Here is a 27,325-nt window from a genome sequence, read left to right on the forward strand (position 1 = left end):
TTTGCGATGAAAACCGAGCTTTTTGTATTGGATACAATGGTGTCCGAATACTTCCGTTTCAACCATCGACGTCACGCGCATACGTCATCATACATAGACGTTTTCAACCGGAAGTTTAGCGGGAAATTTAAAATTGCACTTTATAAGTTAACCCGGCCGTATTGGCATGTGTTGCAATGTTAAGATTTCATCATTAATATATAAACTATCAGACTGCGTGGTCGGTAGTAGTGGCTTTCAGTAGGCCTTTAATTCATGTTATTACTAAAAACAGTAGTTTTATCATGTTGCTCAGTGCGACATTTTGGTTCAAGATCGTGTTTGTTTTGCAAAATATGCACCGCAACCACAGAATTTCCCCATGGAGGCATAAATAAAGTCGATTTAGTGAGGAAGGATTACTTAGCATTAGAGATGTCAGATAATATCGGACTGCCGATGCATACTTGGTCAATAGCCATACAGGTCACACTGAGGGTGGTTGTATAAACGACTTTAACACTGTTACAAATATGCGCCACACTGTGAACCCACACCAAACAAGAATGACAAACACATTTCGGGAGAACCTCCGCACCGTAACACAACATAAACACAACAGAACAAATACCCAGAACCCCTTGCAGCACTAACTCTTCCGGGACGCTACAATATACACCCCCCCTGCTAACCCCTAACCCCCGCCCACCTCAACCTCCTCATGCTCTCTCAGGGAGAGCATGTCCCAAATTCCAAGCTGCTGTTTTGAGGCATGTTAAAATAAATAATGCACTTAGTGACTTCAATAATAAATATGGCAGTGCCATGTTGGCATTTTTTTCCATAACTTAGAGTTGATTTATTTTGGAAAACCTTGTTACATTGTTTAATGCAGTGGTCCCCAACCTTTTTGTAGCTGCGGACCGGTCAATGCTTGAAAAATGTTCCCACGGACAGGTGGGGGTGGAGGGTGGGGGGGGGGGGGGGGTGGGGGGGGGGGGGGGTTGGGTGTATTTAAAAAAAAATAAATAAAAAAAAAATTGTTTTTTTTTTGCATAAATAAATACAATCGTGTGTGCTTACGGACTGTATCCCTGCAGACTGTATTGATCTATATCGATATATAATGTATATATTGTGTTTTTTATGTTGATTTCATTTTTTTTTTTTTAATTTCTTGTGCGGCCCGGTGAGCAATCGGTGGGCCGCGGCCCGGTGGTTGGGGACCACTGGTTTAATGCATCCAGCGGGGCATCACAACAAAATGAGGCATAATAATGTGTTAATTCCACGACTGTATATATCGGTATCGGTTGATATCGGAATCTGTAATTAAGAGTTAGACAATATCGGATATCGGCAAAAAAGCCATTATCGGACATCTCTAGTTAGCATGCCTATTAGCTGATTTAATTTCACATGGAATATTAGTCGCTTGCATGCCTTAAAAGTATCAAACACACGCAAAAAAAAAATCGACACGTAAAATCCTTGATCAGCATTTTATTGCAAAAAGTAGACCAGCTGAGTTTATAATTCAGCGATAAGACTTTTGAAGCCGGTAAGCGCTATAAATCTATTTCTTTTGCACATTTTACTAGAGCTTGCTCTATTTAAATACATTTTCTATATATATTCTGTAACTTTTTTTTTTTTTTTCACACTGCACCAAATTACTTTATCTGAAAAAAAAAAAGTAAAAATTGGTAAGAGCATAAAAAAAACAACCCTTTAGTCATTCTGGACTGACGCATAACTAGTACAGCATTTTAAGCTAAGTTAAAAAGTGGAAAGCAGTGCTTTTGGAATGAAACATTACACACACTTTTTTGAAAGTTTCAGCCATACTGGGGTGTGTGTGTGTTAGCTGATTAAAAAAGAAGTGAGTGTGGTCTTCACATTGCCTTGTCATTGCAGCCCCGCTCCAGTCGGCCCACCAGGGTGCTCACCAGATTCTCCAGCTGCACGGCCCGCTGCCGGCCCGTCTCCAGCACCTCCTGGTGGTTAGCCTTCTGCTGGCTGTCGTAGTCCATCACCGCCAGGTTGGTGATGAGCGACATGGCGAAGCAGCGCATACCGGCATGGCGGGCCGTGATCACCTCGTGCACCGTGCTCATGCCTGCAAGGGCAGGTCAAAGGTTAAATCCCCTCAACGTAATGAATGTTTTCAAGCAGGGGTCTCGAACCAGTAGCTCACCAGTTGACTAAAAGGGTCAAAAATATTTGCTTACACTCGTCATTTCAGACAGATTTAATCAAACTAAATAGCATTTGTTTGGGTGGAGATTTTTTAAAAAATATTTTTTAATCAATCCAACAAAATAACATACAATAATACCATAATAATACAATTCCAATTCCAAAACCAAACATTCAGAATAGCAATCAACAGAGCAATTGAGAGGACACACAAACATGACACAAAACAATCCAAAAGTAGTCAAACAAAAATGAATAATATCAACATATATTCTTTTTTTTGTCAACGTTGCTCTATTAGCAGTATATACAGTGTTTCCCATAAACTGCCAAGATACCTGTGGCGGTAGGGGCGTGGCTATGGGCGTGGTCACCATGACATCATCGAGTAATTTGCATAATTTACTACAATGATATGATTTTCTCTAAAAAGGCTCAAAAAATGTATACTTACTAATTAATAATAACAGTTTTGTTTTAAACGTCCATCCATCCATCCATTTTACAATATAATTACAACACTTGATGTACATATTTATATACAGATTTGAACAATAAGTTATTCACTGAAATATATTTATTAATTGTGGTTCTTACAAAAAATATATCTTATAAAAATATAAAAGCTAAAATGTCTCTTAAAGCTCTGCCTCTTTAATTAGTGCATACTAAATAATTTAACTTTAGCCTACTACTACAACCATATTATTTACCAGCAACATAAAGTGAAACAAAGGCAGAGGTGTCCTGCCACAGTCAGTAACAAATAAACAGAAAACAGAAGTGGTGGTAGATAGACACAAAGCTTCATTAAACATCTGATCCTCTGAACAAAGAGCTCCAAAAATCTTGATCCTACACTTCTCTTTTGTAAAGTAAATCTGAACAGCCGATATGGGCATCTACATCAACTATATGATTTGCCTGAGAAGCTTGACAGGACACAAAAAAAAAATTTTTTTTAATTTTTTTTTTAATTCTTTCGTGGCGGGCCGCCACAAATAAATGAATGTGTGGGAAACACTGATATATATATATATATATATATATATATATATATATATATATATATATATATATATATATATATATATATATATATAAATATAAAAAAAAAAAACGAATTAGAAAGAAATGCATACTGAAATACAAGATGCAGACGAATTACAATTTTTCAATGTTTTTAGCACAAAATATGAGATGTGAATACCAACATTTTGTTTAAAATTTCCCTTTGTTTGGGTTGAAATGAGCTATGGAAATAAACATTAACCAAATTTAGAGATTTAAGGTTTTTCCAATATGTAAAAATAGCTCTCAGAAGAAAAACGGTTGGAGACCCCTGTTCTAAAATAAATAAAAAGCTTTTGAATGTTGAGTATTTGTAGTAGGTGATATTATCTGACACACCGTATGACACGATTGGCTGATAAGAAACATTAGAAAACAAAGGAAGTCATTTTGTTCCACTTCTTCTTGTCAGCACTGTCCTTCACACGCACTACTTTCCCATGGTTGGAAAGACGACAACATTCTTCTTGGGAACATTTTTCGACCTGAGGTAGTGCCAAAAAGAAGCTTCAGGAAGGAGTCGATCTCTAGCTATGCTATAAGATAATGCGAGCGAATAGGACCAAATGTTTATTATCTTACAGGTTTCACTGGGACATTACCCTAACTTATAGCGGGTAAATAAATAACAATTTCTCATAAATAATAACAATTAGACGAGAGATAGCTCGTATATCGAACGACTCGTACGATTATTGATTGATTGATTCAAACTTTTATTAGTAGATTGCACAGTTCAGTACATATTCCGTACAATTGACCACTAAATGGTAACACCCGAATACGTTTTTCAACTTGTTTAAGTCGGGGTCCAAGTAAATCAATTCATGGTATAAATATATACTATCAGCATAATACAGTCATCACACAAGTTAATCATCAGAGTATATACATTGAATTATTTACATTATTTACAATCCGGGGAGGTGGGATGTGGTGGGGGGAGGGTGTTAGTTTAGGGTTGAAGTTGCCTGGAGGTGTTCTTTTAGTGCGGTTTTGAAGGAGGATAGAGATGCACTTTTTGTTTTACATCTGTTGGGAGTTCATTCTATATTGATGTGGCATAGAAGGAGAATGAGTTTAGACCTTTGTTAGATCGGAATCTGGGTTTAACGTGGTTTGTGGAGCTCCCCCTGGTGTTGTGGTTATGGCGGTCATTTGTGTTATGGAATTAGTTTGACATGTACTTCGGTATCAGGGAGGTGTAGCGGATTTTATAGACCAGGCTCAGTGCAAGTTGTTTTACTCTGTCCTCCACCCTGAGCCAGCCCACTTTGGAGAAGAGATGGGGCAATCTTTTTCCAAGGTACCACTAGTGATGGTCAAATGAAGTTTCACGAGGCATTGAACCACTTGAGCCAACTGGTTCAAGAGTTTCTCGAAGCTTCAATGCATGCTTCGACACAAGACACCACCTGCGGGTCAAATGTATAATTACTTATATCTTAACCTTATAATGTGGGACGCATTGAATTGTTGCGTCTGTTATGGCTTTTGGAAATGACAATGAATCACAATAAATGTGTGACCGAATGGTTTTGCGCGTTAAAATTATCAAAGTATAACACAATATTCTTTATGTTATATATGTATATGTATTGTGTGTTTGTATTTTGCCAACATGGTAGAATCTTATGATCTGGCAGGTGATGTGATGTTTTTTCTGTCACCTTGAGGAAATGGCATAAAGAGGAAGATGACAATATGATGTAACCTGGAAAATGATGTACAGAAAAGGTGAAATTTAGTAATAATAATGTACGTGGCTGTTTAAAAAAGGATAACAGAATGCGGTATTTTCATCCATCCATCCATCTTCTTCAGTTTATCCGAGGTCGGGTCGCGGGGGCAGCAGCCTAATCAGGGAAGCCCAGACTTTCCTCTCCCCAGCCACTTCGTCCAGCTCCTCCCGGGGGATCCCGAGGCGTTCCCAGGCCAGCCGGGAGACGTAGTCTACCCAACGTGTCCTGGGTCTTCCCCGTGGCCTCCTACCGGTCGGACTTGCCCTAAACACCTCCCTATGGAGGCGTTCGGGTGGCATCCTGACCAGATGCCCGAACCACCTCATCTGGCTCCGCTTGATGTGGAGGAGCAGCGGCTTTACTTTGAGCTCCCCCCGGATGGCAGAGCTTCTCACCCTATCTCTAAGGGAGAGCCCCGCCACCCGGCGGAGGAAACTCATTTCGGCCGCTTGTACCCGTGATCTTGTCCTTTCGGTCATAACCCAAAGCTCATGACCATAGGTGAGGATGGGAACGTAGGTCGACCGGTAAATTGAGAGCTTTGCCTTCCGGCTCAGCTTCTTCTTCACCACAACGGATCGATACAGCGTCCGCATTACTGAAGACGCCGCACCGATCCGCCTGTCGATCTCACGATCCACTCTTCCCTCACTCGTGAACGAGACTCCGAGGTACTTGAACTCTTGAACTCCTCCACTTGGGGCAAGATCTCCTTCTCAACCCGGAGATGGCACTCTCCACCCTTTTCCGGGCGAGAACCATGGACTCGGACTTGGAGGTGCTGATTCTCATCCCAGTCGCTTCACACTCGGCTGCGAACCGATCCAGTGAGAGTTGAAGATCCTGGCCAGATGAAGCCATCAGGACCACATCATCTGCAAAAAGCAGAGACCTAATCCTGCAGCCGCCAAACCGGAGCCCCTCAACGCCTTGACTGCGCCTAGAAATTCTGGTATTTTAATAAACGTAATGTTTACGGTGATAAAACACATTTGAGGACTGACGTTGCCGAGAATCAAACCCACGTCATGTGGCGTAAAAGGCGAATGCGCAAACCATTGCGCTACCAAAGGTTTGCTGATGGGCTCCATACTGGTTAGCTATTTAATATTCATAACAAAGCAGTAACCGGTCTGGATTAAGTCTGCAGTCATACTTTGATTATTTTGGCGTTTTAAAAACTATTTTTATTCTCTATCCATATTCTGGACTGACCACAACTCTTGGGCAGTTTATGAGTTGTCGAATCTCCTTGCAAAATCTGAACGTCATGAAGCAAGCCTCGATACACGCTTCGCGGAAACGCCCCCTCCATTACTTAACACACATTTGGAATCCTCAGCACATTCCTCCAACCCATAATTTTTCCTTCCAGTTGTTAATTACAGTCATTTCCTGTATGAATGCATCTTGACAAAACTCACCCACAGCGTCAGCCCCTAGCTTGAGCAGCATGCGGCACTCGGCGATGGTTTCAAACGAGGGCCCCCCCACGACAGAGTAGACCCCCTCATGCACAAAATGGCTGAAGTCCAGCTCTGCCGCCACGTTGTGCGCCAGCTTACACAGCTCGCGGTCGTAGGCGTCGGACATGCAGGGAAAGCGGACGCCAAACCTAAACGGCGAAAAGTGAATTTTGACGTAAACAATGGGCCATTACAGTGCACTGCAAAAAGTCAGTGTTCAAAAACAAGAACAAAAATACAAAAATGAGGGGTATTTTATTTGAACTAAGCTAAATGATCTGCCAATAAAACAAGACAATTTGGCTTGTCAAGACATTCCAAAACAAGTAAAATTAGCTAACTTCAATGAACCCAAAAATACCTTAAAATAAGTATATTCTCACTAATAACAAGTGTACTTTTCTTGGTAGAAAAAAAAAAGGCCTTTTTGCTCAATATGTTGAAAAATATTCTTAAATTAAGTAAATGCTAGTGCAATTATCTTGACATAATGATATGCGCTCGGCATTACATTTCTTGAAACCAGCAAACTTATACTAAAAACTAATTTATTGTTCTAATGGAAAGGCAACAAGGCAAGCGCTTGTTACTCTCGGGGTCTCCTAGCCGCTCAGGCAAATCATATGCTCTAAAAATGCATTTTTCCATCGACAACATGACTTCATCCCGCCAAGTGCGTGCTCTCAAAAAATGTTTAATTGTCGTTTTGAAGGATTCATCTGAATGTGCATGAACTATTTATGTTCTGTTAGAAATGTCACATGTTAAATGTTTAAATATTAACTGTCAGTTTACTGTACTGTGCTAACTGTACTACCATATGAGTACGTATTTTCTATTGTTTCATTGAAAATAAAACAGCAAAGTCCATTTGCCTGTCATCCGTTTTAATTATGAGACAAAATTGTGTCAAAGTCATGATTTTTTTTTCATGCTTGAGATAAGAAATTATTACTTTGAAAAAGTAGTTTTATACTTGTGAGTGTTGATGACACAGCTTTGCAACAGTTGATATTCTAGTTTCAAGCATGTTTTACTCAATATAGGTCATACAATCTGTTTTACTACAATATAGGTCATACAATCTGTTTTACTCAATATAGGTCATAACATCTCAGCAACAAGCTGTAATATCTTACTCAGATAATTTAGGACCAAAACCCTTAAAACAAGTAAAACACTAACATAAAATCTGCTTAGTGAGAAGAATTATCTTATCAGACAGAAAATAAGCAAATATCAACCTTATTTGAAAAATGTAATCTTACTTAGATTTCAGTTTTTGCAGTGTGTGTACACTACCGTTCAAAAGTTTGGGGTCACCCAAACAATTTTGTGGAATAGCCTTCATTTCTAAGAACAAGAATAGACTGTCGAGTTTCAGATGAAAGTTCTCTTTTTCTGGCCATTTTGAGCATTTAATTGACCCCACAAATGTGATGCTCCAGAAACTCCATCTGCTCAAAGGAAGGTCAGTTTTGTAGCTTCTGTAACGAGCTAAACTGTTTTCAGATGTGTGAACATGATTCCACAAGGGTTTTCTAATCATCAATTAGCCTTCTGAGCCAATGAGCAAACACATTGTACCATTAGAACACTGGAGTGATAGTTGCTGGAAATGGGCCTCTATACACCTATGTAGATATTGCACCAAAAACCAGACATTTGCAGCTAGAATAGTCATTTACCACATTAGCAATGTATAGAGTGTATTTCTTTAAAGTTAAGACTAGTTTTTTAAAGTTATCTTCATTGAAAAGTACAGTGCTTTTCCTTCAAAAATAAGGACATTTCAATGTGACCCCAAACTTTTGAACGGTAGTGTATGTTTTTGAAAAGATCAACGTGAAAACACCCAAGGCAGTAGTGTGACGTACTTTAGTCTATAATAGCTGGCGAGGTGTTTAAACCGGCTACTCCTCTTTGTTAGCTGGTATTTGACTCCTGCACTAAAATGGCTACGGACATTTGAAGAGTCTTGTAACTTTTGTCACATCATCAGCAGGAAAAGACGTTGACTTCGAAACGATGTGGCATAGATCGTATGATTGTATCTCTATCTTCAGCTTGGATAAGATCATTTTTACGCAACATACATGACGGTAGAGTTGAGGAAAACATATTTTGCTTTAGATACGCAATACTTACATCAGAAAAATAAACACTTTATGGCTGCCTCATTCAAGAAAAAGCGACAAACGATACTTAACAGGCGTCACCAAATAATGCTGGACACCCGGAAACTTGTCATGCATGGACTTTTTGACGTCATGTGAGAAATTCTAACAACCTTGTCAAGTTCTGGGGAATAAGACAGAGTGGCGTACAAAAGAAAGCAAGGATAAGCGCAAGATATATGACAATTACTGTCAGAATAATTGTATCTAAGTTATCACAAAACTTTGTGTTTCAATGAGTTCCCGGCGAGAAGACAAAAGCCGTCTTTGAACCTACCAAGAAGAAGGCTTGTAAACCTCCACTGTGTAGGATGGGAAGCAACATGAAGGTGTTCTGTTTCTTTCATGTATTGTTATCAACAGAAAGATATTGTCTTGACCCGAGATCTACAAAGCAAAGAGGAAGCAGGACCTGACTCTCCTACAGGGACCTCTTCTTTGAACTGTTTTACGACCTTTTCTGTGAACTGTTTTACGACCTTTTCTTTGAACTGTTGTAATCAAAGGCGATGGCGGTTTACGACCCCAGTCCCTTAGAAACAACTGTTGCCATGTAATCAGGGAAAGTCCAAATACAAGAGGAGACGTACAATCTTTCGTCAGAGCGTGCTGGAAACTGTGCAAGAGTACAGCCCGGACGTCTCTCCTCAATTGAGCCAAATTTAATTCTGTCTCTGTTTAATTCCTTGCTTCTTGTCTTGTTTAATAGATGTCATCAGTGTTTGAACCTGACACTTACACATCATTTAGTATAAAAGTGCGACATTTTATCAAACTACTTAATGTCATAGTTTAGTGTTAGTTAGATATTTTATGGTAATCTTGGAATCCGACTACACATTAGCGACAATAACCGTGCAAACACAAAAATGACAGCACAACAAACCCATATCGGGCAACACAAAGAGCAACTTTCTATACCCAAGTGGAAATGTCCCTGACCAACTTCTGGGGAATTAAACAGTGTCAAAATATACAACTATTACATTTAATTTTACATTACGTTGCTGGTATTATGAGCCGAGGCGCATGTATAGTGAGTTAACACAAACACAGAGCAAATACAAGCGGAAACAGTGTAGAGACAGAAGAAGAAGAATGGCAGGAACGGCAATTCTATTGGTGAATAACGAGGGAGTGCCAGGCGCAATATGGAAGTATAATTAATGGCTTCAGAACTAATGATAAAAGTGAAGCTTTAAACACGGAAGCACCGCTCTGCAAGCAATACTTTAAACCATGCCTCGCCAAAGGTGACAATACTTTAAACTTAGGTAAACATTTAAAGGACAAGCACCTGCACAAGGAGTTTAAAGACCGACAGGTCAAAATGTAATGAACTATCTCCCCATCTAGATAGGTTGACGCCGCACTCAGCTGGTTGGCAACAATGAGCATATTAGCGGAGTTAAAACCGCCCAAGGAGCAGAAACGAATGCAAGTGAATTCACTGAATTTCGTAACTAAATCCTACAATTTGTTTTGTCTTCAACAATGTGTGTTTTACTTGCTACATGTCTTATCTGTGTAGTTTAAGACGTAGTCTTGTTTTTAGTATTTAATAATGATTGTATTTGTCTTAAAGCACAGACCAAGCGTGGCACCCATTAATCATCCATCCATCCATTTTCTACCGCTTGTCCCTTTCGGGTTCGCGCTGGAGCCTATCGCAGCTGCATTCGGGCGGTAGACGGGGTACACCCTGGACAAGTCATGAAGCATTTAATACAATGTCAATAAAGCTTTTTATTCTATTGTAACCTAATCCTAGATTATGGCAGGCTATATGTAATATTTAAAATTGTAAATTGTTCTTAGAGTGCAGTCAGAAAATCCCAGTATATTTACTGCCTCTTAATTTTTTATTTCAATCTTCCAAAATTGTTCTTTGAGTCCAATAAGAAACATATGTTTAATGTATCATAAGATTTTCTGTAAATAAAGCCAACAATTAAAATTTTAGTGGTCCCCATTTATTTTGAAAATACATATTGGTACCAATATTGATACCAAAATATTGGTATCGGGACAAGACTACAACACACAGAGTTGGTTTCACACATGGAAGCCCAGTTCTAATTTAGAGGAATTAGCCATGATGTGATGAAGTATTACCACGTGCAGGTTGTATTGTAGTGGCCGGGTGATGGCCCTTACAATGATGTTTAGAGGATCCTTAGAGGTACCGGTGAGTATTGTAATCTAAAGTAGAACACACTCAATGCTACTATATTGAGTCTAAAGGTGACTATATGGCTGTTATCTCATGTTTAAGAGGGCTGTAAGTTAAAAATGTTTATTTGAAAGTCGTAAACACCTGTTTTATGCTCTATGAAAATATTACATTTATTGATATTTCTACTTGATGGAAATCAGTTTGTTGTGGTCACCTGTTTTCCCAATTACCTGACTGTAGTTAACACATTTAGTGGTTAAAACTTGATTCTTAAGGGAATACTAAATACTAATACTACCAGCCTCACTCAGAACCCCGTTTTTTAGCATATAGCATACGACCCCTTTAAAGACCATTGATTCTTTCTCACTTGTCATTGTTGTGTCCGACCAGAGGGTTGACTCCTGCAAAGCCCGGCAGGTTGATGTGGTCTTTGAGGATCATGACGTCGCCCACCTTGTAGTCTTGGTTGAGCCCTCCAGCCGCGTTGGTCAGGATGACCGTCTCCACGCCCAACAGCTTGAAGACACGCATGGGCATCGTGATCTGGGAAAGGTGAGACAATCACTCGACTGTTCTCGGTTACACTGAAACACATGACGCTAAAACACTCGCCTTGACTCACCTTAAAGGCCTACTGAAAGCCACTACTACCGACCATGCAGTCTGATAGTTTATATATCAATGATGAAATCTTAACATTGCAACACATGCCAATACGGCCGGGTTAACTTATAAAGTGCAATTTTAAATTTCCCGCTAAACTTCTGGTTGAAAACATCTATGTATGATGACGTATGCGCGTGACGGAAGTATTCGGACACATTGTATCCAATACAAAAAGCTCGGTTTTCATCGCAAAATTCCACAGTATTCTGGACATCTGTGTTGGTGAATCTTTTGCTATTTGTTTAATGAACAATGAAGACTGCAAAGAAGAAAGTTGTAGGTGGGATCGGTGTATTAGCGGCTGGCTGCAGCAACACAACCAGGAGGACTTTGACTTGGATAGCAGACGCGCTATCCGACGCTAGCCGCCGACCGCACGGATGATCGGGTGAAGTCCTTCGTCGCTCCGTCGATCGCTGGAACGCAGGTGAGCACGGGTGTTGATGAGCAGATGAGGGCTGGCGTAGGTGGATAGCTAATGTTTTTAGCATAGCTCTGTGAGGTCCCGTTGCTAAGTTAGCTTCAATGGCGTTGTTAGCAACAGCATTGTTAAACTTCGCCAAGCTGGAAAGCATTAACCGTGTAGTTACATGTCCATGGTTTAATAGTATTGTTGATTTTCTGTCTATCCTTCCAGTCAGGGGTTTATTTATTTTGCTTCTATCTGCATTTAAGCCCGATGCTATAACGTTAGCTCCGTAGCTAAAGTGCTTCGCCGATGTATTGTCGTGGAGATAAAAGTCACTGTGAATGTCCATTTCGCGTTCTCGACTCTCATTTTCAAGAGAATATAGTATCCGAGGTGGTTTAAAATACAAATCCGTGATCCACAATAGAAAAAGGAGAGAGTGTGCAATCCAATGAGCCAGCTTGTACCTAAGTTACGGTCAGAGAGAAAAAAGATGCGTCCTGCACTGCACTCTAGTCCTTCACTCTCACGTTCCTCATCCACAAATATTTCATCCTGGCTCAAATTAATGGGGTAATCGTCGCTTTCTCGGTCCGAATCGCTCTCACTGCTGGTGTAAACAATGGGGAAATGTGAGGAGCCTTTCAACCTGTGACGTCACGCTACTTCCGGTACGGGCAAGGCTTTTTTTATCAGCGACCAAAAGTTGCGAACTTTATCGTCGATGTTCTCAACTAAATCCTTTCAGCAAAAATATGGCAATATCGCGAAATGATCAAGTATGACACATAGAATGGATCTGCTATCCCCGTTTAAATTTTAAAACATTCATTTCAGTAGGCCTTTAAAGTATAGTCTGTTTGTGTTCATTTTGGTATAGTACAGTGGTTCTTAAACTTCTTTCACAAAGTACCACCTCAGAAAAGACTTGGCTCTCCAAGTACCACCATAATGACCAACATAAAATACAGTAGCATAGTAGGCCTAAGTAGTCATTAAAAACAAGGCAGAGGTTTTTTTAAGTACATTTAATAATTTTGGATACACAGTTTGAATAGTAACACTGTGTTTGATTTTGGGAAAAGTAAACACATATTTTTCGGGCCATAGGGTGCACTGCATTAAAGGGTCATATTATGATTTTTTTTTCTACATTTAAAACACTTCCTTGTGGTCTACATAACATGTAATGGTGGTTCTTTGGTTAAATTGTTGCATAGATTATGTTTTACATATCTTCTTTAAGCTGCTTTCTGACTGCCTCTTCAGGATGTTCCGTCTTATTTACGTGGCTCACCTTCAACAGCCGTCATCTTTGTTGTACCGGTAGTTTTTGGGGCTTCCATAGTAGGGGTGGGAAAAATAATCAATTTTAGATGCATCACAGTTCGGACATGGACGATTATATAAGCGATTAGTAAACTTCAATAATCGCTAATCGATGTATTAATTGTGAATAAAGTAAGGCAGACAGTTCTAAAATTTGGCTGACCGCAGCGAGCCACCTCACCGAGAGATCCGAGCAGCTCCTTTATTTTAGGGCATTTATGTTATAGTTTTGCACACATGTCTATTAATTTAATGAATGTAATCAGAATTAATTTAACTGTTTCTCATCACAAATGTATTATTTAAAGGTCTACTGAAATTATTATTTTTTATTTAAATGGAGATAGCAGATCCATTCTATGTGTCATACTTGATCATTTCGCGATATTGCCATATTTTTGCTGAAAGGATTTAGTATAGAACAACGACGATAAAGTTCGCAACTTTTGGTCGCTGATAAAAAAAAGCCTTGCCTATACCGGAAGTAGCGTGACGTCACAGGAGGAAGGATTCCTCACAATTCCCCATTGTTTACACCAGCAGCGAGAGAGATTCGGACCGAGAAAGCGACGATTACCCCATTAATTTGAGCGAGGATGAAAGATTCGTGGATGAGGAACGTTAGAGTGAAGAACTAGAGAGGCAGTGCAGGGTGTATCTTTTTTCGCTCTGACCGTAACTTAGGTACAAGGTCTCATTGGATTCCACACACTCTCCTTTTTCTATTGTGGATCACGGATTTGTATTTTAAACCACCTCGGATACTATATCCTCTTGAAAATGAGAGTCAAGAACGCGAAATGGACATTCACAGTGACTTTTATCTCCACGACAATACATTAGCAAAGCTCTTTAGCTACTGAGCTAACGTGATAGCATCTGGCTCAAATGCAGATAGAAACAAAATAAATAAATCCCTGACTGGAAGGATATACAGAAGATCAACAATACTATTAAACCATGGACATGTAACTACACGGTTAATAATTCTCAGCCTGGCAAAGCTTAACAATGCTGTTGCTAACGACGCTGAAGCTAACTTAGCAACCGGACCTCACAGAGCTATGATAAAAACATTAGCGCTCCACCTACGCCAGCCAGCCCTCATCTGCTCATCAACACCCGTGCTCACCTGCGTTCCAGCGATCGACGGCGCGACGAAGGACTTCACCCGATCACAGATGCGGTTGGCGGCTAGCATCGGCTAGCGCGTCTGCTATCCAAGTAAGTACTCCTTGTTGTGTTGCTACAGCCAGCCGCTAATACACCGATCCCACCTACAACTTTTTTCTTTGCAATCTCCATTGTTCATTAAACAAATTGCAAAAGATTCACCAACACAGATGTCCAGAATACTGTGGAATTGTTCGATGAAAACAGAGCAGTTTGTATGGTGACACATTGGGTACGAATACTTCCGTTGCCGTCGTGACGTCACGCGCATACGTCATCATACATAGACGTTTCCAACCGGAAGTTTAGCAGGAAATTTAAAATTGCACTTTATAAGTTAACCCGGCCGTATAGGCATGTGTTGCAATGTTAAGATTTCATCATTGATATATAAACTATCAGACTGCGTGGTCGGTAGTAGTGGCTTTCAGTAGGCCTTTAATGAAACAAAAAGAAATGAGAAACTGCATCAATTTACATGAATTAAAGCTGCATCAATAATCGATTTTTACTCAAATCGTAGCTCCGAATCGTAAGCGTAATCGAATAGTGAGGTGCTCAAAGATTCCCACTTATATTCCATCGAGTTAGTTTCAGGACTTATGCAGATCCAAAATACAGAACAGCAGGAACCATTAGGTAAGAAAAGTTGGTTGTGCATATTAGGTCGAAACAACATGTCTCCTAGAAGATGCTATTTTGCGGTCCTTATACACACACACTATAAATACCCGTATGTTGAAGCACAGTACATCTGATGACAGTAGCCGTAATGCGTCGACAATCTATCAAGCGGTGCGGCTTCGTAGCTTACCAACATTTTGAAATATTTTTGAGCGCCGTGTGTAAAATTCTATATTGTCAATGAAACATGAAAGTTTTGGTGTTGCTTGCTGGCGTCATATCGCAGTCTACACGTATCTCTTAAGTGTGACTACCATCTACTGGTCACACTTATCATTACACCGTGTACCTAACCAAATTGCTTCAGGGTCGGTAAGTACAACCAGAATTATTCTGTACATTAGACACACCGAGTTATAAGGCGTACTGACAAAAAAAACAACAACTGAATTGTACTGTTCACATTAACATATAACAATCGGACTTGACCTGCAGTGTGAACTTAGATAGCCAGAAAAAAAAGTAGGCTACTTATACACACACTGAAATCGTTTAACCAAATTGAGTGGCGCCAGCTGCTAGCTAGCGATCAGCACATAAGCTTTCTTCTCCAGTAAATGAGCAGTATCACCAGTCTGTGACTTAATCGAATTGCGGTTATCAATCACCGATTTCCAATAGTTTTTATTTGAAAGTGAAACTAACCAGTTTCACTGCGATTTATCAATAATATTGACAATTGTTACATCTCTACTTGACAAGAGAATGGTCACTTTCATTTAGCAATGTTGTTTTTATTGGTGTTAGATCCAGGTGGTTAGAGAGGGATCAGCTGGATTGCAAACACCAAATGCTGGCATCTATGCAATCGTTACATTAAATACCGTGTTCCGCTATATTTTTTCATTTAGTTATTTTCTAAATGTTTTTACTAATATACATGTTTTACACTACAAACTAAACGTTTGGATAGGGCTGGGCGATATGGCTGAAAACTCTTATCACGAAAATCACGATACACATTTTTTATTTTGATCGATATCGATAATTACTTTTTATGACTTATTTAAGCTTGCCGATAAATACAGTAATGCAGTTTCCAACTTACCAAGGGTGCTATTTATCAGTGGAGGAGGTGTCTGGTAGCCAGGTAGGACAAGCGCGACTAAGGTAATAAAATACTTGATGTGGATTTAAAGGTTGTTGCAGTTTTTAGACACTAGATTGTGTAGGCTATTTAACACTACACAGAGTAGTTTGGGAAGCTACTCTTTAAACCGACACATTGGAAGTATCAGGTTGTTGCCGCACTGTCTGCATTAAAATGTCATGTCCGTGGGATCATGTTTTGTTTTAGTCATGTCCTGTTTGGTTTTGGTCACTTAGTTCCTGCTTTTTCACTCCCTTGTTTTGTCACCATAGCAACCATTAGTTTCACCTGTTTCACATTTTGAGTCACGCACCTGTTTTCACTAATCATGTCACCAGTATTTAAGCTTTCAGTTGCCAGGCAGTCTGTCTGGCGACATTAACTCTGTTACCCGTTTACCTCTGTTACCTGATGCTACTCATGTTTTCCATAGTTCATGCTGATCTTCTCACGTCATAGTAAGTGTCTGTCGTATATTTCATGTTCATAGTTTTTGCCTTTGTGCTAGTCTTTTGTTTTCTTAGCCAAGTTTTTGTACTTCCGCCTTGTGCGCGTCTTTTGTTTCTTTTGTTACTGTAAAAATAAAAGATGTATTTACCTTCAAGCTAAATCCAGTCTAGTTGTTTTGCATCCTGGGAAAGCAATCCGCGCAGTAATTTGCGTCGCCATAGTCCACGTATTGACATAAAACCAACAAAACTAAAGACAAGTTTCTGTTATTGAGTTGATGTATGAAGCGATTACAGTTTCTCTTCTCACTCCATGAAGAGAATCCACAGCAAGACAGAAAGACGGTGCAACCAAAATTGTTAGTCGATTTTGTTACGTGATTGGCTGTTAGCGTGACCCTCCCATTACTCAGTGACACTCGCTGTGTCCTGTTTTACTGGGTCCCCAGAACGCGAGTCATTTCATGACAACGAATATTGCTACATCATTTTTGGTTTCTTCCGACCAAAATCTATAAATATATATCGTATGTTTTATCCAGCGCATTTGCTATTAATATCGATATTTATATCGTTTTATCGGCCCAACCCTACGTTTGAATGTACGATTAAAATCAAGTGCCGAAAAGCATGCTGGGAGCACTTTTGGTTTATTAGCAACAAAAACTAAACAACCTAATAAATCATAGATTTGATTGTTTATAGCAGGGGTGTCCAAACTTTTTCCACTGCATACTGAAAAATCTAAGCATGCGGGGGGCATTTTTATATTTTCTTATTCTGTAAGAAATTATAAAAACAGAAATTATATATTTATAAATACATACATTTTTGTCAGCGTTGTATTATAGGTAACACTATCATTCTTATACGATATCGATATTGGAGCCTTGAGTATTGGCCGATGCCGATATTAAACCGATACGATATCAGCACAAATGATACATAATTTTATTATTTAGTAGTGTGAAATGTTCGAAAAGGTTTTAACAAGTGAAATGAGTCAACACTTACTTATTTATTATGAATTTCCTGGAAGCTGTCTTTAAGTTTAAGTTGTTTTTTTTGGCAACAGCTAGTGTTCACAATAATGTATTAAACTAATGTAAATAGCAAGTGGAGTGATGCAGATATGTTTGTTACTGGATACAATTTTAATATGCTGCTGTCCTGTAGACCTTGAATCTGTATTTAATATTATTTGATCCTTGTTTATATTGACAAATGTCATGTTTTAGACTGCAATATTGTTCCATTTATGACACATTTGATATATGTCAAGCTTGTTTGCTATTGTGTGCTTAACTGTTGTCAATTAGGGACACTAATTATGTATGTCTTGCTTGAGCGAATCCGATACTTGTTATTTTGATTGTATCAGATTGACATCCGGTATCAATATCAAATCGTGACACACCTAGTCATTGCTATCAAAATTTAAGCTTTTTTTCCACGGCATTATGTCTTTTTGTTCTTTTGTTTTGTATTTCTAATCGTTTTGTTTGATTTTATTTCAACAATACACTGCAGGGCAACAAAACTCGAGCTGCCCCGGGTCACACTTTGGAAATCTCTACACAAGCCAGATCACGGTTTTCCAGTCTGCAGGGTCGACCATCTTCTCACCTTCTGGATGGGGTAGCCCTCGTACAGGTGAAACCTGCCCTTCATGCAAACACACGTCTTCCCCTTTAGTGTTCCAAAAACCAGCTGACCAGCGTGACCTTGCACTGGAACACACACGCTCAGTATTAGTGAGCCAGCTGTTGTTAGTCGGCACAAACATGCACATACATGCTACTAAAACACGTCATCTATGCTAAGCGGCCTGTACCTGTGCTTTGAGGGAAGTTGGGGATGTCGGAGTACTTGAAGACCTGGCGGTCCTCGAGTATGTCAGCCAGACCCCCCAAACCGGAGCCGCACACGATGCCGATGGTCGGCCGCTTGGGCGTGCTGGACATCAGCCAGTCGGCGGCGATCTGACACTCATCTTTGCCCTCACTAAAATAGAAAAATAAATATGGATTCCACATATAATAGCTTTTGATTCACATTCATGGATGTATTATTTTCTTTTTAAATATCACTATGATACTCTACTTTTCAGTTTTGCGGACTAGTGTCAGACGTTGACAAGGCGCCAGAAGCCTCTAGAACAGGGGTCACCAACCTTTTTGAAACCAAGAGCTACTTCTTTGGTACTGATTAATGCGAAGGGCTACCAGTTTGATACACACTTAAATAAATTGCCAGAAATAGCCAATTTGCTCAATTTACCTTTAACTCTGTTATTATTAATAATTAATGATATTTACACTTAATTGAACGGTTTAAAAGAGGAGAAAACACGAAAAAAATGACAATTAAATTTTGAAACAGTCTATCTTCAAGTTCGACTCTTTAAAATTCAAAATTCAACCGAAAAAAGAAGAGAAAAAGTAGCTAATTCGAATCTTTTTGAAAAAAATAAAAAAATAATTCATGAAACATCCTTAGTAATTTTTCCTGATTAAGATTAATTTTAGAATTTTGGTGACATGTTTTAAATAGGTTAAAATCCAATCTACACTTTGTTAGAATATATAACAAATTGGACCAAGCTATATTTCTAACAAAGACAAATCATTATTTCTTCTAAATTTTCCAGAACAAAAATTTTAAAAGAAATTCAAAAGACTTTGAAATAAGATTTAAATTTGATTCTACAAATTTTCCAAATTTGCCAGAATAATTTTTTTTAAAATTTTAATCATAATAAGTTTGAATAAAATATTTCACAAATATTCTTCGTCGAAAAAACAGAAGCTAAAATGAAGAATTCAATTAAAATTTATTTATTATTCTTTACAATAAAAAAAAATAAATTACTTGAACATTGATTTAAATTGTCAGGAAAGAAGAGGAAGGAATTTAAAAGGTAAAAATGTGTTTCAAAATCCTAAAATCATTTTTAAGGTTGTATTTTTTCTCTAAAATTGTCTTTCTGAAAGTTATAAGAAGCAAAGTAAAAAAAATAATGAATTTATTTAAACAAGTGAAGACCAAGTCTTTAAAATATTTTCTTGGATTTTCAAATTCTATTTGAGTTTTGTCTCTCTTAGAAGTAAAAATGTCGAGCAAAGCGAGACCAGCTTGCTAGTAAATAAATAAACTTGAAAAAATAGAGGCAGCTCACTGGTAAGTGCTGCTATTTGAGCTATTTTTAGAACAGGCCAGCGGGCTACTCATCTGGTCCTTACGGGCTACCTGGTGCCCGCGGGCACCGCGTTGGTGACCCCTGCTCTAGAATTTGGCACAATATAACCATGCGGTTTTAGTTCAGTGATGCATAACGAGCAAACATGTACTGTCTTGAGTAAAGAACCTACTTTTCCGACGTCATGAGGGTAAAAGTACCCAAGCCTTGACTTTGATTTTGTCTTCTCATAATTTGATTATGCTGTACGCTTAGATTTACTACTAAAAATCTTGTAGCAATATGAAATGTCTTTAATATCACAATTTCAATATTAACACTCAAACAATGTACGCATGGGCACTCGTACATATAAACACAATGCCATCATAAGGCTTAGTGTAACGCTCAATTAAATACAGAACATTCCTGAACTGTGCTAACACTGTCGCTAACACGAGTGTAGGGCTGGGCGATATGGATCAAGACTTATATCCCGATATAGTTTGGCCAATAAATCCATAAATAGAAATATCCGTTGACGTACTAAATATCTCCACCATGCCTTGATTTTCAATTTTTGGGACTGACGGGGATCCCAAATACCCAAAAACAAGTACCAACAAGTAAGAAAAGTAGGCTTTGCATAATAGGATCGCAACTTAAAAGGTGTTAAGAAAAAAGAAAAAAAGCCTTGAAAATAATATAAGAAAAGTCAAATATCATCTCCAATCTTCTTTAAAAAACAGTTTGCTATGCTCAATTGTTCAAATAACAAAAACATAAATTATTTAAATTTTATTTCAACTATTAAATGAACCAAAATATGACTTATTGTATCTTTGTGGAAAATATTGGACACAGTGTGTTGTTAAGCTTATGAGATGTGATGCAAGTGTAAGCCACTGTGACACTATTGTTCATTTCAAATTTTTTTATTATTTTTTATTAATGTTTTTAATGATAATATTAATGAGGGTTTTTTAATCACTGCTATTTTGAAATTGTTACTAATATTGATGCTGTTGTCGATAATGTTCATTTTTGTTTCACTACATTTGGATTGTTCCGTGTCATGCCCTGAAAATGAAAATGTTTTTTTTATATAAAATACTGTCTGTTCTTCTTTTTTTTTTAAATCTTTGTTTGTTTAATATTCATTGTAAAGTTCAGCTGTTTTTTCAGTGGGGCCTTGGCTCCACTGCAAGCATGAATAAATAAAGTCAAGTCAAGTCATGTTTGTGTGTCCTCAATTGCTCTGTTTATTGTTGTTCTTAGTGTTGCTGGGACGGGTTTGGTTTTGGAATTGGATTGCATTGTTGTGGTGTTGTTGTGTATTGTTTTGTTGATTGATTAATAAATTCATAAAAAAAATAAAATAAAAAATAAAACATAAATGAACAACATGTGAAATAAAGTTCCCTGGTTTAAGAGGACCTGTTTAAATGTCAACAGCAACATGAAAATATTTGACCTTTTAACAATGGTGTTTTTATACGTAGACATTATTATAGAAAATTATTTTAGCCAGGAACATGATGCTGTGTGACAGGCTGTGTTCTGAAAATTACTTTTAAAAAGTCATTAGATCTGGTTCTTTGTTACTTTGCCAAAAAAAGTAATTGAATCACTAAATGAATTACTCTTTAATACATGTAATTAATTACTAGGGAAAATAACGAATGTGTTACTTAAAAAAACTTCAAATATCTTATGAATCTTTCACTGGTTTGTGTTGCCTCTGCCTGAGAAATAAGAATAAATGTGCTTATACGGCTTTATGTTCTCCTCAACAAACGGGGTATTTTTTGAATGGCATTGGCAAGTTTATTCACTTCAATCATTGATATGTTGTAAAATTTTACCTCTGACCTTATCAGTTGCTAGCGCACAGTGCCGTTTATGCCAAGTATGGCATATGGCAAGATTATTTACTTCAATCATTGATTCGTTGTAAAATGTTACCTTCGACCTTATTAGTTGCTAGCGCACAGTGGCGTTTTTTGTCAAGTTTTAAGGTGGTGAAAAAAAAAGTTTTTTACTGACCAGTACCTGTAACTCAGACCTTCTTTCTTCCGTGTTAGGAAAACGTAAGTCACCCTGAATGTGTAAACTTGCACAGGAGGAAGGGGCACACAGTCACACACCATTTTCAGCACGCACAGAGTGCTCACTTCCACGTCAATGACTTGTTAGTTTGTTTATGGTTGTGAGTTTATTTCAAACACGGTATAATGGTTATAATCCCTATTTGCACATGTGCGACAGGTTGTTTTTTTTTCGAGTCGCAAAGTCTATTTTTGGTCGCATTTGCAAGTAAATTTGTCGTACCGTACACTCCAGTTATGTGACGCTAGCACAGCAAAAGCTGTGGAGGCCGAGAGTAGCTCCTTCAGCAACACTGTTACAGCCTCATTGTAGGAATGCCATGTGTGCCTTTTATGCAATTTGTGTGTTACTAGAGATGGGATAGTTAAGAAAAAAAAATGCATGTGCTGTTTGGATAATGGGTGCAGATGGCACTGGGAACAGAGGGGAAATGTCCCTTTCAGATTTATAGTGATACTGAACCGTTCTCCCCACTTTTCCTACACAAAACGACAAATATTTGCAGGTAAAGCGGAGGATATAAGTAGTCTGGCGTTTGCGTGTAAAGTTCAAAGTGTATTCAAATGTCGGAATCATGTACAGTATGTTTGTGGACCAGGAGAGATACAGCAAGTTAAATCGTTTTATTATATAGCGTTTAGGGCCGCCACTCCCTATATGCAGGTCAAACACTGTACATAGAGCCGCGCAATCCATGGGGGGCCTCGTTTTGCAAGCATAAACACATTAAATATGTCAATTAATGAATGACAGAGCGCTTTATATGAAATTTGACTGAAAATGTAGTCATAGCCTCTGATAAGAATTTAATGGCACAATGGCAAATTTCTATGGCTTTCACAAAGATCTCCGTGGTGCGCTGTGTTAGTCTTCTAAGCAGAAGTGCTGGGTCCGAATCTCAAATTGACAGGTGTCCGGAAAACATATCAATTTATGATTTGGTTATGTAAAATTGTTTATTTTGCAGAAAAAATGTATATGCAACAATTTATTTCCAGTCGTCTTAGTACAAAACCTGCAACAAATTCAATTCAATTCTGATTAACAAAGTGTAACAATCATTTTACATTAATAAAAAAAAGAGTGCAAAAATGTCGGGGTCGCCTCTCACGCACTCTGATCTCATGAAACATCTGTCAATACTTACCTGTTCGGTATTAATATTACAATTAATTCTGTCATTTTAAAATGTGAATTTCATTTACAGTATTCAAACCCAGCACCCCCCGGGACCCCGAGAGGGCCAAGCAGTAGAAATTGGATGGATGGATGAAACTTGTATTTATGTACATACTGTACATTAATCCCTCATTTATCACTCTTAATTGGTTCTGAGCGGGGTAAATTATCCATTCATCCATCCATTTTCTACCGCTTGTCCCACTCGGGGTCGCTGGACCCTATCCCAGCTACATTCTGGCGTAAGGCGGTGTACACCCTTGACAAGTAGCCACCCCCTCGCAGGGCCCACACAGATAGACAGACAACATTCACACTCACATTCAGATACTAGGGTCAATTTAGTGTTGCCAATCAACCTATCTCCAGGTGCATGTCTTTGGAGGTGGGAGGAATCCGGAGTACCCGCAGGGAACCCACGCAGTCACGGGGAGAACATGCAAACTCCACACAGAAAGACCCCGAGACCGGGGATCCAACCCAGGACCTTCTAACTGTGAGGCACACGCACTAACCCCTGTTTCACCGGTAAATTAATTTCTGCGAATTACAAATAAACTATTATCATAATTATTTAGCATTAAAACATCAGTTTAACATTATGAGAGCCACCTCGGCATGAAATAATACCCACAACCACCTTTACACTCTTTTAATACGAAATAGTAACGCTGCCTGAGGCTAAACCGATATTGGGCCACAATGGTCTGATCTGGTAGCCAATACTACTGTAGTATTGATTTATATTTATATTTTAGTTCAGTTTGTCACGTCTGTGTGATCATGTTTTGTTTTAGTCATGTCCTGTTTGGTTTTGGTCACTTAGTTCCTGCTTTTTCACTCTTGTTTGTTTTGTTTCCATGACAACCCATTAGTTTTCACCTGTCCTCATGTCACGCACCTGATTCATTTGGACTCACACACCTGTCATTAATCATGTTCAAGACTATTTAAGCCGATAGTTGCCAGGAAGTCAGCCAGGCGACATTAACTCTGTTTGACTTCTGCTACCCATGTTACCCATGCTACCATAGTTCCATGCCAAGTGAGTTTTGTCTATATTCTTGTCACAGTAAGTGTTTATTTGTTTCATGTTCATAGTTTTTTGCCCAAGTGCTAGTTTTTGTTTCATTAGTCAAGTTTGTTTTCCGTCTTTGTGCGCGCTTTTTGTTTGTACCCTTTTGTTTGTACTTTGTAGTTTATAGTAATAATTAAACCATGTCTTTACCTGCACGCCACGTCCGCTCCAATTCTTGCATCTCGGGAAAACAAACACCCCAAAGTCCACGCTATGACACAGTTAGCCATTTTCATGCTTAAAAATTCTTAATTTCGGCCAAAAATACTTTATATGCTTTAAAACAGTGATTTTCAAACTAGTGGTACGCCAAAAATCCCTTCATTATTGATTGATCACTTGATACAGTGTTTTCTTTTCCTATATTCAAACACAGTGGTACTGTTGAAACTGTGTGTTACAGTGGCCAAATATATTACATATACTTGTCAAATAAAACCTCTCTGCCTTGTGGATACTGAATCAATCAATCAATCAATCAGTTTCCTTTATTTAACCAGGTAAGGACTCATTGAGTCAAAAATAATGAATATAATGAATGAATATTTAGTCCTACTCAGCTACTGTATTTTAAGGTTGGTTATTAAAGTGGTACATGGAGAGCCAAGTTTTTTCTGAGGTGGTACTTGGTGGAAAAAGTTTGAGATTCACTGCTTGAAAGAAATTACGATTTTGAGTGAAGCCGCAAACATCAAAGACAACTATGTCGGTTACGCTACAGTTGTTACAAAACATTTAAATAAAACACATTTTGATTACAGCATGCTGACAGCTTTGGCCTCCCCAAGTTCAGGTCAAGTGTTTTTTTTCTTTGTCTTCCTAATCAGAGTGGAGCGTATATAGGAACTACAACTGATAAATAGTAATGGAAGATTACTGGGATCTATATGATATTATGGGGTGTTAATTATGCACACTGAACTGTTACAAAACTGTGATATGCACTTTATATTGCCTTACAGTGTTGTCCTGGTACCAATATTTTGGTACCGGTACCAAAATTATTTTGATACTGTTCTGTACTTTTCTAAAGAAAGGGGACCACAAAAAATTGCATTATTGGCTTAATTTTAACAAAAAACCTTACGGTACATTAAACATATGTTTCTTATAGCAAGTGAACATACAAGACAACTTGTCTTTTAGTAGTAAGTAAGCAAACAAAGGCTCCTAATTTAGCTGCTGACGTATGCAGTATCATATTGTGTCATTTATCATTCTATTATTTTGTCAAAATTATTAAGGAAAAGTGGTAGAGAATGAAATATTAATCTACTTGTTCATTTACTGTTAATATCTGCTTACTTTCTCTTTTTAACATGTTCTATCTACACTTATGTTCAAATTTAATAATCACGTATTCTTCTGTTGTTTGATACTTTACATTAGTTTTGGATGATACTACAAATTTGGGTATCAATCCGATACCAAGTCGTCACAGGATTGGCGGACCGTTACTTTTCAGAGGCGGTATAGTACCGAATATGATTCATTAGTATCACGGTACTATACCAATACCGGTATACCGTACAACCCTATTGCCTTATGTACGAATTGTGCTCTATAAATGAACTTACCTTGATAAGATCGGAACTGCGCCTTTTGTGAACCGTTTCACCCCTATAGTTACCACATTATTATTTATTTCCTATTTTCCAACTCTCACTGTGGCACTTTTTATTGTTAAATCTGACACTGCAACCGTAGCATTTTGCCAATGTGTGGTAAATAATGTCTTTATAACAGGGGTGTCAAACCTACAGCCCGAGGGCCGGATCAGGCCCGCGAACAGATTTATCCGGCCTGCGGGATGAGTTTGCTAAGTAAAAAAATGAACTTGAAATTTTTGAATGAAAGAAACAGCTGTTCCAAATGTGTCCACTGGATGTCGCAATAGCAATTATTTGTAGAATGCTACATATGTACAAAATAAACCACATGATGTTAGTACATCAGTCCAGCAAAATGAGCAAACAATTTGATTTTGATAGAATTTTTTTTATCTTGATAGATTGAAAATTAACACCAATGAGTTGACTGATGAACATTATCATGTAATTTATTCAGAAAATATAAATAAAGACAAATAAAAGTATATATACTGTTAACCGCAACAGTTAATTGTAAACAACAACAACATTATGATTTGCACAATTTCAGAATGTGCTTGTTCTATTTTTAAACAAAGACCACAATCTGAAGTTGTCTTTATTTTTAAGTTATCGTGCCGTGATTTTACCAGTTCGGCCCACTTGGGAGTGGATTTTTCTCCGTGTGGTCCCCGATCTAAAATGAGTTTGACACCCCTGCTATATACCCTATTTTGCCACATTGTGGGTTACAAAACCTCTAAGCTGTGATCTTTTAAGCATGCAGTTATGCCCAAACTATAATTATGTACTACACAACACTTCAAAGCACAATGCATTCCTTAGTGGCTCTGAGCAACCCCATTGGCTGATTGCGAGCTTTTGGAATGTATTTCATCTCAGCTTTGATATTCTTTTGGGGGTAAAAAATATCAACATAATATTAGAAATATTTTGTATTTCGTCTAAGACGTTTAATGTGCTACAACGTGTAGAAAGACTGGAATATGAAAAGTCTAAAATGGCTTAAGTCTCACCCTGATGCTTTGAAAGAAGCCCTCATGGTCGTGGAATGTCTCAGCATTTTTACCGACTTTTCCACCGAAGTCCAGGACTGTACGTCACGGGGGAACACGCGTGAAATCCCCCACCCGTCCGGTTATCAACGCACTTCCCCGCCTTTCGAGCGTAAATACACCTTCCATACATCATAATTTCGGGTTAAAAAACGCGAATCAAACATGCGCCATTTTATGGAAGCGTGGTGTGTTCAGGTGTGTCATAAAATTGTAATTTATGGAAGCCCATCCGGAGACTTCAACATGTGACGCGGTGATGATGATGATGATGCGCGGGGTAAAAAAAAAACGGTTTCGCGTCCAGGAAGTGGGCATGTTATAGCGGATCGATATACTCACAGCAGCTCGGGGGACAGCATGACGAAATGACACTGATGTTGCTGGCGAATGGGTCGAGCGGGTCTGCGGCGAGTTCTTGATGCTATAGTTTGTCACGTCAACCAGCCAACCCCCTCCCACCGGACAGCCACATCCCACCAACACGTCACCGTCATCATGGC

At 38.5% G+C, this 27,325-nt stretch overlaps 1 protein-coding gene across 2 annotated transcripts; it reads right to left on the reverse strand.

Moving 5' to 3' along the window:
* Positions 1 to 1,467: 1,467 nt before the first annotated feature.
* LOC133631100 (purine nucleoside phosphorylase-like) lies at positions 1,468 to 27,325 on the reverse strand. Of its 2 annotated transcripts, none has more exons than XM_062023142.1 (6): positions 27,165 to 27,325; positions 18,448 to 18,617; positions 18,240 to 18,343; positions 11,181 to 11,356; positions 6,416 to 6,606; positions 1,468 to 2,098 (listed from the first exon to the last, which is right to left on the reverse strand). In XM_062023142.1, the coding sequence occupies exons 1-6, from the start codon at positions 27,182 to 27,184 to the stop codon at positions 1,875 to 1,877; spliced, it is 885 nt and encodes a 294-aa protein (XP_061879126.1). In that variant the 5' UTR covers positions 27,185 to 27,325; the 3' UTR covers positions 1,468 to 1,874. The 2 variants fall into 2 exon arrangements, with proteins under 2 accessions (XP_061879126.1, XP_061879125.1); XM_062023141.1 differs by lacking the exon at positions 27,165 to 27,325 and adding an exon at positions 26,784 to 26,993.

Source organism: Entelurus aequoreus, linkage group LG16 (genome assembly GCF_033978785.1).
Source record: "Entelurus aequoreus isolate RoL-2023_Sb linkage group LG16, RoL_Eaeq_v1.1, whole genome shotgun sequence".
In the NCBI taxonomy this organism is placed as follows: Eukaryota; Metazoa; Chordata; class Actinopteri; order Syngnathiformes; family Syngnathidae; genus Entelurus; species Entelurus aequoreus.

Coding starts and splice junctions, on each gene's coding strand:
- LOC133631100 (XM_062023141.1), bottom strand. CDS start 26,830: ATGCTGAGACATTCCACGACCATGAGGGCTTCTTTCAAAGCATCAGG. Junction 6,607..11,180: donor GTCGGACACAACAATGACAA/GTGAGAAAGAAT, acceptor TTCGCCGTTTAG/GTTTGGCGTCCGCTTTCCCT. Junction 2,099..6,415: donor GCTAGGGGCTGACGCTGTGG/GTGAGTTTTGTC, acceptor CTGCCCTTGCAG/GCATGAGCACGGTGCACGAG.